At 41.3% G+C, this 18,544-nt stretch overlaps 1 protein-coding gene across 2 annotated transcripts in view; it reads left to right on the top strand.

Annotated features, from left to right (window-relative positions):
• Positions 1 to 18,544, top strand: part of Prdm6 (PR/SET domain 6) — a 101,414-nt gene that overhangs the window by 70,742 nt on the left and 12,128 nt on the right. For both annotated transcript variants that reach the window (XM_020176306.2, XM_074076568.1), the window contains one exon: positions 10,905 to 11,247. In XM_020176306.2, coding sequence (XP_020031895.2) covers positions 10,905 to 11,247 — 343 coding nt within the window. The remainder of the gene's footprint in view (positions 1 to 10,904; positions 11,248 to 18,544) is intronic.

Raw genomic sequence — 18,544 nt, forward strand, 5'->3', positions numbered from 1 at the left:
ATTGCCGACAACAAAGTTAAGTCAACTGGTATTCTCTGAGCATCTCCTGTGTGTCTGCTTCTATGCTTGACACCTTAGGGGTTATAAGACAGCTTAAGATACAACTTTCAAGTCAGGCATAATGGTGCATGCCTGTAATCCCAGCTACTTGGGCGGCAGAGGCAGGAGGATCATAAATTTGAGGCCAGCCCAGCAAAGTTAGTGAGACCTAATACCAAAAACAAAATAAGGGATGGGGGTGTGGCTTGATGATAGAGCACTTGCCTAGCAAGTGTGAGGCCCTGGGTTTAATCCCCAATACCGACAAAAAACAAAACAGATACAACTTGTGCTCTGAAGGGATGCAGAGTCTCATTGGAGCCACACTACGTGAAAAAAGGGTTGCTTCATTGGGATATCACCCCTGAAGTCCACCAGGTGCGTGCCCCTAAGTTGTCATTAAAAGAAATGGTAGTTAAAATTGTAGGTATATGACTGTGGAATCTGGGAATTTCTCATTTTTTTTGGTTTAGAACCATATAATTTTTTTCTATCTTGTTATCATGTCAATCATTATCTTTTTTCCCACTTTGAACATTTTGTAAATTATTATTGTACTCGGGGTGCATTGTGACATTTACCAAAGTTCTTATACTATGTCATAGTTGAGTTCACCCCTCCATCATTTTCCTATTTCAACCATTATCTTTAAAAGAATAATTAACATTTAGGCAAATGTGAACTTGCAACAACTTTTGTTTCTGTTTTATCAGTTCTTTGAGAAACATAACGATTTCCAATAGTGGGATAGGTACTTGCGTGCTTCTGTGAGGAACACTGGCATCAATGGTGCTATGTTAAATTGGCTAATCTGTGACCCGATGATCAGACATTTCACAAAAAGAAACAGGCAACAGATCTATTTTGTTCATGAATAGAAAACTCGATTTCAAAAGATGTTTTCTTTTCTCTTCCCTACTTACTTTCTCACACATATGTGTGTACACAGCAACTACTGATCACTATGCTGATGGTCAGATCTTTCCTTCCCATGTTTTTAGTTTCTTTGTAAAAAGTGAAATCTCCCAAAAGCCTATTAGGATCATCTTTCCTTACCCTAGCCCCACACCAACCTTGATCAGAAAACAGATCTGTGGATGTGTAGTGCATATCTTGCTTCCTAGTTCCCTTGGGAAGTTTCTCTTCTACTCTGATGCTCTTGTTTGAAGGAATGCCTATTTTCATAGAAGCAAATCTCTGTGTGGGACACCAGTGTGCAGTTGGTGTTAGAGGCAGATATGGACATGGAGGTGCCTTCTGTGGAATGACTCCAAGCTTGTCTCCCCCAAGACTAGATGGAGGGTCATGCATGGGAAGGCACCAGTGTTGGCATCCTGATCTGCTGACATGGGCTTGTCTACATTCTTGAACCTCACCTCCTAAAGCATGTAGTTTAACCCAAAAGAGATTCCAGAGATCCTGTGAGGTCTCGTTTCCCCTTTCAGACAACCTGCTACAGACATTGAAGATGTGTCATGTGTGTTGAGGAATGTCTAGGAGTAAACACATCAAGACCTAGAGTTCTAAAGTACATAACTCATAGTTCAAGCATTCACTCATTCATTCATTCATTCATTCTATTGAACACCTCCTGTAGGCCAGTGACTTTGCTAGGTGCCGAAAATCCAGGAGGGAACAAAACAAGAATCCCTGCCTGGAGGTAGAGAGACCCACAAGTGTATAAATGAATATTTGGTCAGATGGTGATGTATTGTGGAGCTAATAAGGCAGAATAGGGAAAAGTGGGGCCAGGAGTTGGGGGCCATAGACCCCAGGTTGGGCAGTCCCCACAGGGAGGTGGGTTTTGCGCAAAGATTTAAGGAGGTAAAGGAACAGGACATTTTTTACTTTGGAGAAGAGCATTGCAGGTGATTGAGCTAAACATGTCAAGGCCCCAGGATAGGAATATGCCTGGCAGGCGGAGGAGTGTCCCAGAGGTTGGCCTGGGTGCACGTGGTGAGTGAGGGGGAGAAGATAACTCAGGTATGGGTGGGAGGGGGACAGAGATCTGCTCAGGCCCTGGAGGCCACTGCGTGGTCCCTGGCTTTGCTTTGTGTGAGCTAGGTGACAGGCCTAGTGTGGGGTTTGAGCAGTAGTGAGGTAGACTGACTGAAGTTCTTGCAGGAGACAAGACAGTGAGGAACAAGGTGGAGAATCCAAATAGGGGCTCGAGTAGGAACCCAGGAGAGAGATGATGGTACTTTGGACTGGTGGTAGAGTGGTGAGAAGTAGTTAAATTCTGGACATATTTTGAAAGTAAGGCCAACAACATTTTCTGACTCATTAAATGCTGAGTGAGAGAAAAAAGGAGTCAAGAATGACTTCAGGCTTTGGGTCCAAGGAGCTAGAAGGCTGGCTTGACCATTTACTGAGTTCTGAGACAGAAATGGAAACTGTGGAATGGCTATTAGGCACTGCCTTTGTTAGTAGCGATGTGGATCTCTGGAGTGGAAGTCACATATCCACACATGATGCTTTTACATGGGTAGAGGGATTAAGAGTTCGGGGCAGAGTATTTTGTTGTTCACAGCCACATGACGACAGGTGACCCTTGTGGTCTTCAGATTTGGGGCCATAGTGCCATCAAAAATGTACTTTCTGAAAACAATATGTGGTTTGCTTTTCAGTCCTTGTTTCTCCTATCTTCCCACCTATGTGAAGCATTCATGAGGTTGCTAGTTAGAGTATTGGATAAGCTTTACAGGGCATATGTTGTATCATTTAGCTCCTTGGAAGAAAACTCACAAAACCATAACAGCTTGAGGTAGGAAAATTAAGCAGCTCTTCTGGATTTAACCCAGAGTTCTAAATAAGGATTGAAGGAAGTTTAAAGGGAATTAAGTCATCGACTAAAAGGCTCAACAGTGACAATGCCTCTCTCCCTTTAGGGTATTATCAGAATTTTATTTCAGTTCCTGTCTCAAAGTCATATATCTGTCATGTGATTGGCCACCCAAGAAACCAGCAGAAGGCTTCATGAGATAGTGAGATGAGATATATGACTTTGTCTCGAGGATGGGTTCTCAGTCCATATGATTCACAGAGACCTGGGCAAGCTTTCTCACGGGGATTCCTTATTCAATGCCCAAAAACAAACAAAAAAAAAACCTAGTGTGATTTAAAAGCAAGCTTGGATGTGTGAAAGTGCAGGACCAAATTTAACAGATAGCTTCGAGGCCCTGAATAATTTAAATCGTCTCAGCTGGATTAGCAATTTTAAGACAGTTTTTACCCTTCTGAGCTAGCTAGTCACAAAATAAATTAGGTATATTAAAAAGAAGCTTCTTGAGATAAAAGAGTTATTGGATAAAAGGCCTCTGCAGAGTCTCCTTAGAGTGCTGTGTACAGGGCAAACCAGTAAGTGCTCACTGGATACATTTTTTATTGCAATTATTAGAAGAGATGAAATATTTCAGCAGATTTTCCCTTGCTAATGAAATTGATACCTGGACCAAGACATTCAAGGAAAATGTGATTTTACTTAGTGAATAATACTTATTAAGCACTTTCATTTATAAAAATCTCATTTTATTCCCATGGTTCTTTCAACATTCTAAGTACACATTTCCCATTGACTGTGTCCGGTGGGCTTGGGCACAGTAAGTACCCCCCTCCGCCAGCAGCGGGGTGCTCAAGGCAGACTGACTGCCCGGGCAAGCCAGTGAAAGCTGCCTGCACTCAGAGAGAAGTCAGCACTTCACACAGGCTTTTGGGCTCTGGAAGCAATTCCTATGCTATTTTCTTTTTAAAGAATCCTAGTTATAAATGTAATAGAGCTCCAAAGAGAAAGCCTGAAGGACTGCTGGTGTGGACAGATGGCATCCGCAAGAAGAACGTGGTTCCCCAAGCTTCCAGTGGGGGATTAGCTCCTGCAGAGTGTAAAGACCTAGTGCATTCATATTCATTTCAGAGGAAATTAAAAAAAAGCCCGGGAATAAATGTTAAACAAGTCTTCCTGCTGCTTTTTCTGTCTGGGCATATGAAACTGAGATAAAATCCCTGTGACTTGGTGGCAGTGTGCAGTTGTGCTGGGTCAGGCCCTGCCTCCAGGAGACCTGCCTGTTTCTTTTGATTTTAAAGAACAGAAATAAAAAGGGGCACCTCTGAACAGTGCCTCTCACCCCACTATCACACCAAATGGGAAGGAAGCTGGGCCCTGCGCAGAGAGGGCCCTACCAAACTTTTACCATGTGTGATCGTTAGGAGACCAACAAGAACATCTGTGTGCAAGGCCCAAAGAGAGGCATTGTGCTGCCGTGGAAAGACTCAGGCCCTGTCCTGAGTTTTGGAAGGACGGAAGACATGTAAATACACCACTTAAGTGCACATCTCCGTGCAGCGCTGCGTGGGGACAGTGGGGACCCGTAGTAGCTAGAGTTTGGGTAGGAGGACCTACACTTCCAACCCTGTGCACAGAAGGAAGCTGGCGTGGACTCCTTACATAAGTTCAGGATAGGAGAGAACTATTCTGTCCCTGAATGGGGACTAGAAAAATGCTGCCCTCAAGCTAAGAGCCAAGGAACTGTGTGTCTTGGGCCATTGGTGAGAAAATGGTCACACTGTAAAAACTAGCTATCACTGTAGGGTGGTATGGGCTTCACTTTGCATTGCCTCATGCATAAAGAAAGCCTGGGCTAAGGAACTTATATAAAAATTGGTCTAGAACTAGAGAAACCTTCAGGTTTCTAGAAAGAGCAAAAGAGAAATGGACGCCCCCCCACCCCCATGGGGATGCCTCTGTATCTGGACAGGGTTCTCATAGAAAATGTGATTTTACTAAGCACTTTTTAATAAAAATATCCTTTTCTCTGGAAATGTGATCATAGAGAAAAATGACAGAGAAGAAAGGGAAAGCCACTGTCATGAGCGATTGGCCTTCCGAGGTTCAGCAGGGTGTTGTGGTATAGGTTCTGCTGCATCCCAGCCTGCTGCAGAATTAGGGCACAATTTCCCCAAGTTCATGGGCATGTGGGAGAGTGACCTCTCAGAGGAGCTTGTTTCTGGGAATTCCCACCCCACAGTATCCACATCCAATGACCAGTCAGTGTAAGACATAAAAGACTGATTTTCTTTCCTCAAAGCAGGACACCTCTGAAGCACATTCTCAGCTCCAAAACTGGGGAAAGTCTTTCCCTGACCCAATCCTACACCCCTCGCTCCCCAATAGAGTGGGATTCGAAGAGAATACCCCAGTAAACCTCCCATACATAGAACTCCAGGTCTCCATTCCAGAGTCTGATTCCCAGGAAACCTGCTTAAGGCAGTTACTCCCAAGTCTGTGTTTCTGTTCTGAGCCCCAGACTCCAGTTGTCTCCTCCACATTGTAACCTTCGTGTCTCACAGGCATCGCAAACGAAAACCATTGTGCACACGAGCACAAAGCGCCTCTCTCCAGCTTAGCAATTCTCACTCCTATTCAGTTGCTCTTTCTAGAAACTGTAATACCACACCCTTGCTCATCCTTCTATCATCAGCTCCTATTGATTCTGTGTTCCTAATGCATTCTTCTCTTCATCTCTGCTGCCTCCATCCTGATCATCAGCATCACCATCCACTGGACTGGACCACTGCAACAGCCTGCCACTGTTAGTAGTATAGCAGTCAGAGGAAGTCTCCTTGATTTGCTCACTGTCTTAGTTTACCCACTTGCTTTGTTAACAGGCAGATTGGCTCCATAGATCAAAGTCCAGAAAGTACTGTGGTTATGCAGGTCTCCATCCAAGAGACAATCAGTAGTGTTGACGGAGTCTTAGCTATTCTTCCAGTGATAACTTTTATTCATTCTTGCTTCCAAGTATACTCTCCCTTTCTTTCTCTGACCCTCTGTCCTGGTGTGTCTGTCTCCTCTCTTCGTTTCTCTTCTCTGCTTTTCTTCCTCTCTTGAGACAGTGTCTTGCTGTGTTGCCCAGCCTGGCCTCAAACTTATGGTTCTTCCACTTGGGCTTCCTAAGTAGTTAGAATTATAGGTATGCACCACTGTGCTAACTCCCCATTCCCCCTTTACACTAACAGTAATGTACTATATACATTTTTCTGCATTTAAAACACATACCTCATCTTCTCCTACCCTAGCTCAAAACCCTTTTTTGACTTGCTGTGACTCTTTAGCTAAATTTTCTTCAGAAACATTTTGCATGGTTTTCATAGTGTTTTAAAATTAGAATATTTAGACTGGTCCTGTTGTATTTTGTTGGCTACAGATTGACTCCCCCCACCCCCACCCCCACTCTTGTATTAATGCGCCTCCCATCACACACTTCTGCTCCCCTCCCACCCTCCACACGTGCTGGCAATGGTACTGCCTTTCTCTCTAGCCTCAGCTGCAGCCCACCTCCCCTGCCCTCTCCATGGTGACTTTTATTCAGTTCCTTCAGTGCCATGGTGACTTTTATTCAGTTCCTTCAGTGCCCTGAGCTCCTTCCCCCTCAGCATGATGCCCAGGTTCTATGTATGGTGAAGCTGCCAGTGTCCCATATCCTTGCATTGCCTCTTCCTCCTCTGCACCCCTCTGCTGCTCTGCACCCTTCAGGCCTTAGAGCCCTCGTGTTCACCCAGAGTCCAGGCACCATGAATCCATGATTTCCTGCCTCTTCTCTCTTACAGTACTTTCCACACTTGTAGTAACTGTGTTTTGTCAATTCTAAAATTCATATATCTCATATTTTAATCTTTCTGAATCTAGCTGGTATCTTGTCAATTAATTGTAATGGTGCCACTGATAGAATTTTAGATTAGATGAAACTGAGTAAAAATATCTGTTGACATGTGTCTTTCCCACTAGGGTGTATGTGCCATGAGGGCAGTGACAGTGAGCTTTCCTGTTCCCCTATATTCTAGCCAGGCATGTGACAGATTCTCATAACCTTGTGGACTCAAAGAGTGGACAAGCAGGGAGTGAAGTATGACTTTATTTGGATCCTGAATTTCCCTCCCCTCATTGTTTTCATTGCCCAGATTTGATAAATCCGTGTTTTTCCTTAACTTTATCCTTCAGGGCTTTGAGATTGCATCCTCTTCCCCTAATCTTTGTCTTTATAGCTTGAAGAGATTCATTAGCTCAGAGTTGCTTCACAGAGAAACACTTCATCTTTCTGTTCATGTTAGTTAGCCATCTCTAGGCCTTGTCTTATGAAGCAGTCTTTCTTGAATTAGAATGACATAGTGTTTTCTAGTTCATTCCTTGTCCCCTTTCTGATAATTTACTGTGTTTTACTGGTTAATACTTTTGATTGTTATAGCCAATGAGGCTGACATTCAGGAAGAATAACTGTCCATATCTTCTAAAAAGTTCTGCTTTAAAAGAGAAACTTTTTAGAGCTCTAGGGTCCAGTGGATGAATACAGGAACTCTCCAGGACAGCTTAGTGATCAAATATGGTTGCGTTTGTGAAAATTACTCATTCCTATGTTTCTTTCTCTTTTCTCTAAATTATATGCTCAGTTTCATTTGGTAGACTTGAATTTATAAGTATAATGAAGAGCCTCACCCAAAGTAGAATGCAGAGTGCCAGTGTTGCTACATATAGCTGGCAAACATTTAATATTTGTTTTAGGGTTTCCTAGAAAAGAAAATCATAAAATGGAGAATGATTTTATTCCAGCCATCCACATTCTCACTGCCTAAATGTTCTGTGGATGCTCTTATACTAAGTGCACCATTGTTGTGTTACCCATTGCTAACTCAGACCTCACACATCCCAGGTCATTATACAAACTTTTAGATATACAAATAGACATTTTTCTTTATGACCACTTGACACTGATCATTAAACCTGCAAAGATTCATTGCCCCACACTTTCTTTCATGTCCATATAAGATTATGTGCCTTAATGACTTAAACAAGTTAATGGACTAGGTTACTTGCCGGCAGCATAAGCGAGAAGTCAGAACCTATCTTCCATACTTAGCATTGTTTGAATTACTTTCCCCAAAGGTGCGGTATTCTTCTTTCTGGCAGTGAAGCTGTGGCCAGTTTCCTGCTCTCCTCCATGTCCATGACATCTTCATTCCTGGTCTTCCCACAGTGCATTCCGTTAGTTAGTCTGAAATTTCCTGGCTGGCTGGAGCTCAGGGTTGCCTGAAAACTGTGGGTTTCCCTCTGCTTTGGCTCTTCTGGATTACTTACAACAGTGCTGAATTTACAACGCTGATCTCTGACACATGCTGCTCCTTTCATTTTTTTATTAATAATGGTCCCAAATATGAGACCTATTTGAGTCCCATATTTCAGTGCCTATTTGAAATGTAACAATATATGTGCAAAAAAGGATCTTTGAAAGTCTAAAAAGTGTCTACATGGTCCATATTGATTATACACTCTTACCTCAGAAGTTCAAATGATATGTATTTATACATAAAATATAGACATATACACAAAGTGCACATGTATAACCGTATAGATATATAACTTACATATGTACACAGATATATGATGTCATGTTTGTGACACATACCCACACAAAACTGTACTACCTGTAAAATACACTCTTTATTTTTGAGACAAAACTAGTGAGCAGAGATGGTAGAGATGTGTGTGATCAGAGCAAAATTTCATGGAAGTCAGAATGTTAAGACTTCTAGCCTACCTTAATTAACATGTGGACCTGAGTAAGTTATTGAATCTTCTTGGGATTCAGCTTTTGTCATTTTTTTTTTTTGAGTCAGTGTCTCTTACTTGAGGTTTTCCTACCACACCCTCCCAAACGCTGGGATTACAGGCATGTGCCACCACACCTGGATCAGCTTTTGTCATTCCTACTGAGAGAAGGTAGGGTTAGATCAGTGATTTGCAACCATTATTTCACTTTAGAAGTACTCAGGGAACCTTATAAAATGTAGACGCTCAGGCCCCGTGGAGAGATTCTGATTTAATTAAAAGAAATTCTCCTCTGTGAGTCAAATGTACAGTAGCCAGGGCCAAGAACTGCCAAGTTGACACAATGTACTCTTGGCACTTTCATGTGTGTGAGTGCCTTGCTTTATTTTTGTTTCCTAGGATAAGGACACTATGCTGAGAGCCTGCAGACAGGGCTATTCCTTTTGTTTGATTCTGTAGAACTTTCTGGGTTGAAGTCCTGAGTCAGACACCAACCCCTTTCTGTCCCCACATGTGGAATCTTCTTGTCCCCTCGAGTACAGAACCTCCTGGCAGCCACCCTCCTCTACTAGTGCTGGAGTCTTCGACCTGGGTAGGAATCTCAGCCGTGTCTGTGGTGGGGCATGCTGGGAGCTTCTGCCCACATGGTTCCTGCCACGGGGTCCTCAACCAGTGGTCAACAGCTTGAGTGGAGTGTGCATGGCTTTATTGCCATTACCAATTGTCACACTAATTATCCTATTCAAAATTTTGCTCTCTAATTTCATTCTCTTGACAATTCCATAACCATTAGTCTCTGACCCCTGAAATGACTAATAAGTACTTTTTGTTCTGACACAGTAGATTTAAAAAAACTTTTAAAGCCTGTTGTGGTAGGTTCCAGTCAATTTGGTACCTGTGAAATGACCAGTGAATACTGGCAAATACTATTAACACAATTAGAACTTAAAAAGAAAAGAATGGTGAATTTCAAGTGTCCTAGATTTCCCTCCCCAAAATGTGTCTTGTTTCTAGTTCTTCCTCCCCTTTTGCTGCCCCCTCCCTCAGTGTAGGGTTATCTCCTCATTCTAGTCTCTGCTCACTCTGTAAGGAGAGGGTGCTGGCTGCAGTTGATGATGTCAGGCCTGGGATGAGCACCTGCATCACCACAGTAATCCTGATACACGCGGGCTGAGAGGTGAGGAAGCCAGGGTGCCAGAGCTCCACAGCACCTGAGGCCAGTCACAGGCAAAACTGTACTAAATGTCATCTCATGCATGATTCAGTCCTTAGAGTGACCACTATGCTTTACCAAGGATGGAATCATGGATTGAGATGGTGCACCCTTGCCCACACTCACGGGCTGGTAAATAGTAGAGTTAAAATCTTGGCCATCGCAACCACTCGGCCGTGCTAGGGTTTTTAGGATCATTACTGCCACAGGGGCACAGGGTGACTGAGTAACTTGCCTGAGCTCACCACACTAATAAAAGGCAGAGTCAGGGTTTGACCTAGCTCTTTCTGATTCCACAGCCTCAGTTACAAGTGCCACGCCTGTTGCCTTGCATGCTTTTTCCATGGTACATCTGTCTGTCCATCACACCTCTCAAGCCCTCCCAAACTCTTTTTTTTCTGTCTGCTCAGAAATAGCCTGTGTCTATTTCCTAGGCCTGTTATTTAATTTATGCATTTATTTTTTTATCTGGACTTCTAATGCACTCTGAGGGCTGGTCCACTGACCCTCATTCTTGAAATGCCCAGAAACCTGAGCCTGCCCATCAGCCTGTCTCCCTTATCATCCACCAACTGCCAGGGTTCTCCTGTCTTCAGTGTCTTCTGTCTCCTTCTCTTTAGCCAGCTTTTCCCAAATGAATACCTGTCCTGTGCTGCAAGGTCTGGTGGGAGGCGTGGCATTCTCCCCCTCTTCCATCTGGGTTCATCCTCTCTGGGCAGCCCCTGCTCAGTCCCTGTTACTCCCAGGAGCACTCCCTGCAGACAGGGTGTCTCATTATGGAGCCTCATTATGGAGTCTTACATCATAAGTAACCTGAAGGCAAAGGCCATGTAAGAGCAATCCTGGGAATGACATAGTTGCTTAATAAGTAGGCATTGGATGAGTTATTGATTTGTGATAATAGTATCTTCCCACTTAAATTATCTGTTAATTTTGAGTCCAGAAAAACAAAATTTTGAAATGTTAATTTATCGAATTAAAAAAAAATGAAGTGTTATTGTGTATATTTTTAGGGCTGGTAAAACTGATCTTCTAAAACTATTGCTGTCCTTCTAGTAAACGTCCCTTCAACCGTAATGGAAGTCATGTGTCGACAGGATGCCCTGCAGCCCTTCAGCAAGAGCAACAAACTCTCCCCGGCCACCCAGCAGCGCTCTGTCGTCTTCCCCCAGACACCCTGCAGCAGGAACTTCTCTCTGCTGGATAAGTCTGGGCCCATTGAGTCAGGATTTAACCAAATTAACGTGAAAAACCAGCGAGTCCTCGCCAGCCCCACCTCCACCAGCCAGCTCCACTCCGAGTTCAGTGACTGGCATCTCTGGAAATGCGGGCAGTGCTTTAAGACTTTCACCCAGCGGATCCTCCTCCAGATGCACGTGTGCACGCAGAACCCCGACAGGTAACCTGTGACCGGCTCTCACGTCACTCACGTCACGCAGTTTGTTTAGTGAGAACCACTGCTTGCCTTCCTGCGGGCTTCCAGTCACTGCCACCAGCCACACCTCGGGGAAACCCTGGCCTAAGAGGTGCCTGCATTCTGGAAGTTGGGAGAGTCCTGTGTGGCCCCGATTGTTTAGGGGGCTACACAGACAGGTTGTGGCTACAAAGAGCAATCTGCACTTGCTGTCCCAACAGTTCTGTCCAAGTTTAAAAGGGAGCAAAATAGAAGGCACATTTATGAATATCATAGGTGGAAAATGAGGTCAGGACAATTAGACTCTTCTCTGTCTTCCAAAGATAATATAGCTGGCTGCTGTGAGGCTGTCACAGTCATTTCAGAGTTCACCTCCAGTGTGCTGCGGGGATGAACTTAATTAAGTACTAAGAGGTAATGAATTGGAATTTTTTGCTTAGTACTATTTTTCTTCAGAGCATGCAAACCCATAAATCCTGCAAAGCTGTCAAAAGGAAATACCTACCCTGCTGGTGATGTGGAGGAAAACAGCTGCCATTTATTCAATAAACTAATATCCACACACAAGAAAAATGTTGACTAGATACCTCAGAGTCAAAGTTGGTTTGAAAGTTTGTCAATAAAGAATTTTATGGCCGTGAAGTGAGGATGAAATTTAGCTGAACAAGTGAATTAAAATTTCAGGTACTCTGACGAGTGGCACAGTAGATATAATGGAACTATTATTTATGAATCAAAACTGGTTTATTCGACAGTCTTGATAGCTGGGAGCTCAAAAGACAAAAATCAAATTAATTCAATAGGAAAGGATTGCTTATGTTTTATCTCTCTTTTACATCCTATGAAAACTTGATTTAAACCAAAATACCTAAGAATAGCATTGAAAATGCAGCCTGAATATAAAATCAGAAAATAATTTTTTGGAACTAGGATTGGAAACCCTCAGAAGCAGGAACTCTCTTGAGTTAATTTTGCTACTGATTAACCTTAATTAAGCAATCCACTTAACCTTCTTTGCCTAGTAATATGTGCTCAGTCCTTCCCTCCCACGTCTGCAGGACACAACCATGTGCTTAGAGAATCCAAGCCGGGGCAGGATGTAGGTGTGGTGGAAGGGATGGGTATGTTCTAAGGTGCTTTTGTACATTCCCATGTGTGTACCTTTACATTTGTATCATTCTAGAAACTGCTAGCTTCGTTAGCTGCAAGCATTGCTGTAACTAATTAACGGTGAAACATTTACATGAGGGCCGTTAAGGAAGCTTTTCGACGAAAGTGTCAAGGCACTTGTGCACACCTTAGTACTTCTGGCTATAGAAATGATATACAAAAGTGTGAAAATGTTTTCCTTATTCTGAAATGATTTTTTAAAATTTACTTTCCTAGAAAGTGTGTGCTTGTGTGTGCACACACACACATATATATATATATGTGCATATATATATATACATATATGTGTATATATATATATGCACACATATACACACATATATGTAATCAAGACATACCTAACATACCTATTATGTTTACAAATCATTTTAACAGTGTTTACAAAATATAAACGATGCATCAAAGTCTCAACTTGCTTTTAAAATTGAGTGAGTCAGATGTACAGATCTATTATTGGTGAAGATTTGTTTTGGTCATATGATTTGGACATGAAAAGTCAAATTAATAGTTGAAAGACTCTGGATATTGAAACTTTGAGTATGATATGATATTATGCTGAATGTCATAAAAGCAATGAAAATATTTTATGGTAAATAGAAAGATGCTGAAACAGACTGTTTTGTCTAACCCATTACACCTAGAAAATCATGTGTTTAATGGTTTAAGTCCCTATAAAGTTTTTTTAATATAAAATAATAGTGTCACAGTCTGTAATACATTCATGAAAACTACCAGAAAAAAATCTTAGAAGTTAGCTTCTATGTACAAAATGAGAGATTGTAGCTAATTTGGGGAGATTAACAAAACCCAGATGGCATGAGCTTGCCACCCTGTGCAGGGTCCTTACGGGTTCATGTGACTCAGACACTGGGTATGGTGTGGCCAGCCTTCTCAGATGAGGTAGGTTAGCAGTTCATAGCCAACGTGGGATCAAATTACAATCCCTTCCCTGCATTTTGTTGGTGAAGATTTCAGAGGGATTGCCATCATTCATGACTACGTTAAAATTAAGAATCATGGCTTCAAAAATGTCAGTCCCTTTGTAGGCAAAGTAATAAAGTACAATGTTTCTTAGTAACAATGGGGAGATGCTTTAGTAAAGCAGGTATATTTAAGTGAGGAGAAAATAAATGGAGATGTTCAGTCAGTGTGATCTACTAATTGCATTCTAGACACACAATTTGCTTTTAGCACATAGGACTGGTGTGTGATAGTGTAGAATCTAGGATGTTCTCTTTGTACCAGAAAGTTTGGCAGTGGAAGATTTTTAATCACACAAACAAATCAATAAATAGAAGAAATGAATGGAACTATAATCAGACATTAAATTTGTTTGTGATAGTTGCTAAATTTGGAAACTGATCTGTTACCTTCTTAGAAACTTATACCTGTTGAACACACAGCTGTTCTTTGGTGATTGACTCCACAATTCACTTGGGTTCCATATTTGGCAGTTTGTGCCTATTTATCCACATACAGTTGTCCCTCAGTATCAGTAGGGACCCCAAAGACACCAAAATCTGTGCATACTCAAGTCCCTTTTGTAAGATGGTATAGAATTTGCATATACCCTTTGGACTTCCTCCTGTATACTTTAACTTATCTCTGGATCATTTATTGTAATACCTAGCACAGTGTAAATACTATGTAAACATTTGCTCTTTTGTCCTGTTTAGGAATAATAACTGTACATGTTCAGTAGAGACACATTTTTTTCTGAATATGAATTGGTGAATGTGGAGCCCACATGTATGAAGGGCCAATTATATAGTGAAAAAAAACTTAACAATCAGAAAACATTTCCCTTCTGTTTGAAAAACTCAGTGCTTTTACTTTGATAGGAAAATCTTAGTAGAACCTGAGGCAAGACAGGGAGACATGGAAGACAAAGTCAGTAGGGTAAACATGTTAGAGTTTCAAACAGGCCCAAATTTGAAACAGGTCCAAAAGATTTTTCACTCAGCAGAGTGAATATTTGTCCATGAAACCCTAGACATTTGAACCTTCATCAAAGAGACTTTCTGTATTCATGAGGTGCCATCCAGAAGTCTATTCCTGGATATAAAGGAGAGATGTGTGGGCACTCAGCAATGTCTACCCCTGAATTATTTCCATTGAACGCAAAACAATTCTGCTAAAAACACATCTATGAGGGTCCAGGAGTCACGACTGTTCTGTTACTATTGAACAAATAAACCCCAAATCTCCTTTTCCCTAGGCTACTGACACCTCTTCCCCCCACTGAATTATAAGGGACCTTGGAAACATTTGAGCTTTTCATAAGCTTATTGCCTAAGCCAGGGGGCTCAGCTCACTTTTGCCTGAATCAAGAGTTAGAAAGAGAAATATTCTTTCTTTCTGTTTGCCTGCTACAGAAACTGTCCACAGTCCCAGTCCCACTGGGGGCTCCGGACAGGGATAAGCAAAGCCTTCAGTCACCGCAGACTATTTTCTGATGAATATGTTCTCTTTTGGCTTTTCACAGAAAGTGTCTTTATCATCTTATCTTTATTTTGTATCCTTCTTTTCTTTTCTCCTTTCGTATATATTTAAATGGAAGGTCTGCCTGACACTCTTCAGCTGCTCACATTTGGGTATAACATTTGGGTATAACATAAGTGTCATGATTTGTAATTGGATGAGGTCATGGTAGAGGGAAAAGTGACTTTAAAAGGCAATGTTTGGTTGGAGGAGTCTGGAGCTTGTCCACCACCATAGGAGTTTGTTAGAGGGTATCAACACTCTTTTGTTCACTCTTTCTGCCTCTTTCCATGTGAAGGTAAACTTTCTAGTTTTCAGTCTTCTGCAGATTCTGGTTCTGCACTTTTGTCACCTTTCAGAATCTTTTCCTTACATAGGACTAAGTTCTTTTCCTTTTCCATACAGCTAGCAGTGACTTAAGTAGAGTCCCTTTGAAGTCTTGGGAGATTTGCACTTGGGCTGGCTGCCTTGGAGCAAGGAGAGGATGTAGCCCCAACTGAAGAACTTTTGTCCTGGACGCTCTAATGCCTTGAAAGAAAAATCAAAGCAGGATTAATAATTTTAAACCAAACCACACTGAATTATGTTAAATGTTTCATCCTTTTCCTATGTGTAAACCAAACCAATTACAGACTTAGAGCAAATGAATTGCACATTTTACTGGCGTAATCTTTGGCAGAGGAGCTGCCGGTGACAGAGAATGCCAGGGGATGTACAAAATTGTCTCATTGCTTTCTTTCTGCTTAAAAGTTTACCAGCATCGATATGTGCTAACTAAGTCTACCTACACTTTGTCTGTTTTTCAGTTGTTTTTTTTATTGAGTATGGAGCACTTCCTAGTTCTTCACAAAGCTTGATCTTTCTGTGTTGGAAATAGCCACACAGATTATTTAAATTTAGATTAATCAAAGTTAAGTAAAATAATACTTCAGTTTCTCAGTTGCACTAACTATGACTCACATGCTGAAATTGCTCTGTGTGGTTGGTGACTCCTGTCGTGGATAATTCAGGCTTAGGACATCTCCATCATGGGCAACACCATTAGAAGTCTCAAGTAGCAACACCACCACAAGGTACTTTTAGTTTTTTGTGCTGCTTTGAGAATAGTGAAATGGGGTTTTGTGCATGATGAGTTGGAGAATGAAGTGCTTTAGAAAGGAATTTCCCAAATGCAGTGACGTGAGATCCTGGAAGGAGTTGTGCTAAATGCAGCACCCATGAACGTCAATCTTGAGAGCTTGCTTGGAGGTTCTAGCACAGAAGTGTAGCTACTCATATACCTTTGGCCAAAGAATGGTCTCCCTCTATCTGGGAAGGTTGTCCTCCTCATCCAAGCACACAGCTTTGAGAGGGACACACATAGAGTGGTGAAAGAGGAAAGGGACACCTGCCTAGTCAGCCAGATCTACCAAATCAACCCAGGTGACCCATGAGGTGACAGGTGTCACAGTCAGATCATCCTTACATCCCCATGGATGTGCCTTCTCTGGTATGACACATCAAAGGAGACAGAACTTTGGCATTCAGGTTAATTATATCCAAAAGTTTAATAAGTTAAACCTTATATTTTTTTACCAGACTTTGAAAAACTAGTGGAAATCTTGGCCATCAGAATAAGAAGCTGAGTATTGGCAACTAGCTGTGTGTTCCAAAGGCCCTGTGTTATAACTAGAGATATAGGGTGTGCTGATGGAAAGATGTGTACATAGTCTTACTTCCTGTCACCAGTTGTCCCAAAAGAAGGTATGCGGTCTAAGACTCCAAAGGGGCAATAATGTTTTCTAAGCACTGCTTAAGACTTAGCTCTGCTGTGAATGTGCTCCTGTGTCCTTAGAGTAAACCTGAGGCAAACAATCAATTTCAAAATTATTTTTTGATTGTTTTATTCATTTTTAAAGGAAACACTAAAAATACAGGAAAAGAAAGTTAAAGGGATTTTGTCTGCTAACTATGCAACTTTTGTACTTTCTGATGGCTAACTTTCCATAAATTTCTAAACTGAGAGAAACTATTACATAGCAAGAACTCAATTAAGTTCTAAATTCTACATGAAGGCAGGTTCTATAAGGTGAATGTGACCAAATGACCTAAAATCTTATAATATGACCAGATGACCTAAAATCTTATTATTTCAAGGTACCTAAGAATAAAGGGATATAGCTTTGCCTTTTGAGAGTAACTAAGATAAGATATGAGGTTTGTTCATATATTGTGGTACTAGATATTCCTGTTGCTTGAAATTCTCATCTCTTTACCAATACATTAAAAGTTTCCATATTCTACTGCTTGTGTGCATGCAAGCACATACAGTATAGCATGCACAAAGGCACAGAAAGAAATGGCCCAAACAATGTATGCACATATGAATGAATGAATAAAGAAAAATAAAAGGCCCAGAAAGCTTCATGTCCAGGGAGTGGCTAATGCATATCACACAAGAGGGATACCATGTTCTTTGTGATGCTGTGTCCTGTAAGGCTGTGTGTTAGACCGATCCTCAGGCCAGGCACATTGATCAGTTACCCCTAAGCAGGGGCAAAGCATGATGGGATGTGAGAGAGCAACTAGATCAGTCTATCTGCCTTCCAGATAGATGAGAAAACAGAGATGAGGAAAGTTGAGTGGCTTGTCTACCTCCCACCGCTGATCGGGGTCAGAAGCTGAAGTAGACTCATCTCTCCTGTTCTAGGCCCTTCTGTTCAGCCAAACTGAATTCTGCAAGGTTATAAAAACTGTGTCACATATGTCACTGGACCCTTAGAAAATGCCTCTTAGTCTGGTGAGAGGCAGAAGTGGTATTTTAGAATCCTGTTTGCCTTTTATTGCTGTTACCTTGTTGAAAGAATTCCATATAAGCCTCTGTGGTCATTTCTGTTTTTCTATGTGTAAATCTCTACCATTGTGACTGTTAGCATAAAAAGGATGGATTGACTTCTGACTGTGAGAAATAAATCACCCCAACTTTTGACAGAAGAATTAGAAAAAAAAAGAAAAGATTAATTGGTTTTATTTAGTGGTTTATTGTTTATAGTGATAGCTATTAAAAATAGATAACCAGAGGCGAATAAATGTTAATGGTCCCTTCACTATTAGAAAAATCAATTGTCAGTGAATATAGTATATATTAATGTAATATTTTGTTTATAATCTCACACAGCATTTAAAAATTCTTCCTTGAGAGAATTATTTTTGAGGAATCTTTTAAGGTTAACATTACTACCAAGAAGAGAGTTGGCAGGAGGACATTTTCATCTACATATAATTTTAATGGCTTTCAAAGCATTATTTTATCATTGTATTAATGCACGTGCAATTTGTCAAGATTGATAAACTCCTTACCAAGGACTCATATATATTTCTTTGAAACTTGTTTGAGAGCAGTTAGATAGATTTCTAAATGTAAGTAATTAAAATTGTATAGTATTGAGTTATTGACCAATGCTGGACTATTAATCAAGCTAAAAAATTCTACGATCAGTGCTCAGTGTGCTGCAGCCTGGTAAAATAATAGTATTTGTGTTCAGTGAGGCAAGTAGCCACAATTAAGCACTTCACTTGACAAATGCGAGGGTACACTTTATTTTGCACTTAATTGAATTGTTGTACATGCTCGGTCACCATTGTCTCCTAG

The sequence above is a fragment of the Castor canadensis genome, chromosome 6 (genome assembly GCF_047511655.1).
Source record: "Castor canadensis chromosome 6, mCasCan1.hap1v2, whole genome shotgun sequence".
Lineage (NCBI taxonomy): Eukaryota > Metazoa > Chordata > Mammalia > Rodentia > Castoridae > Castor > Castor canadensis.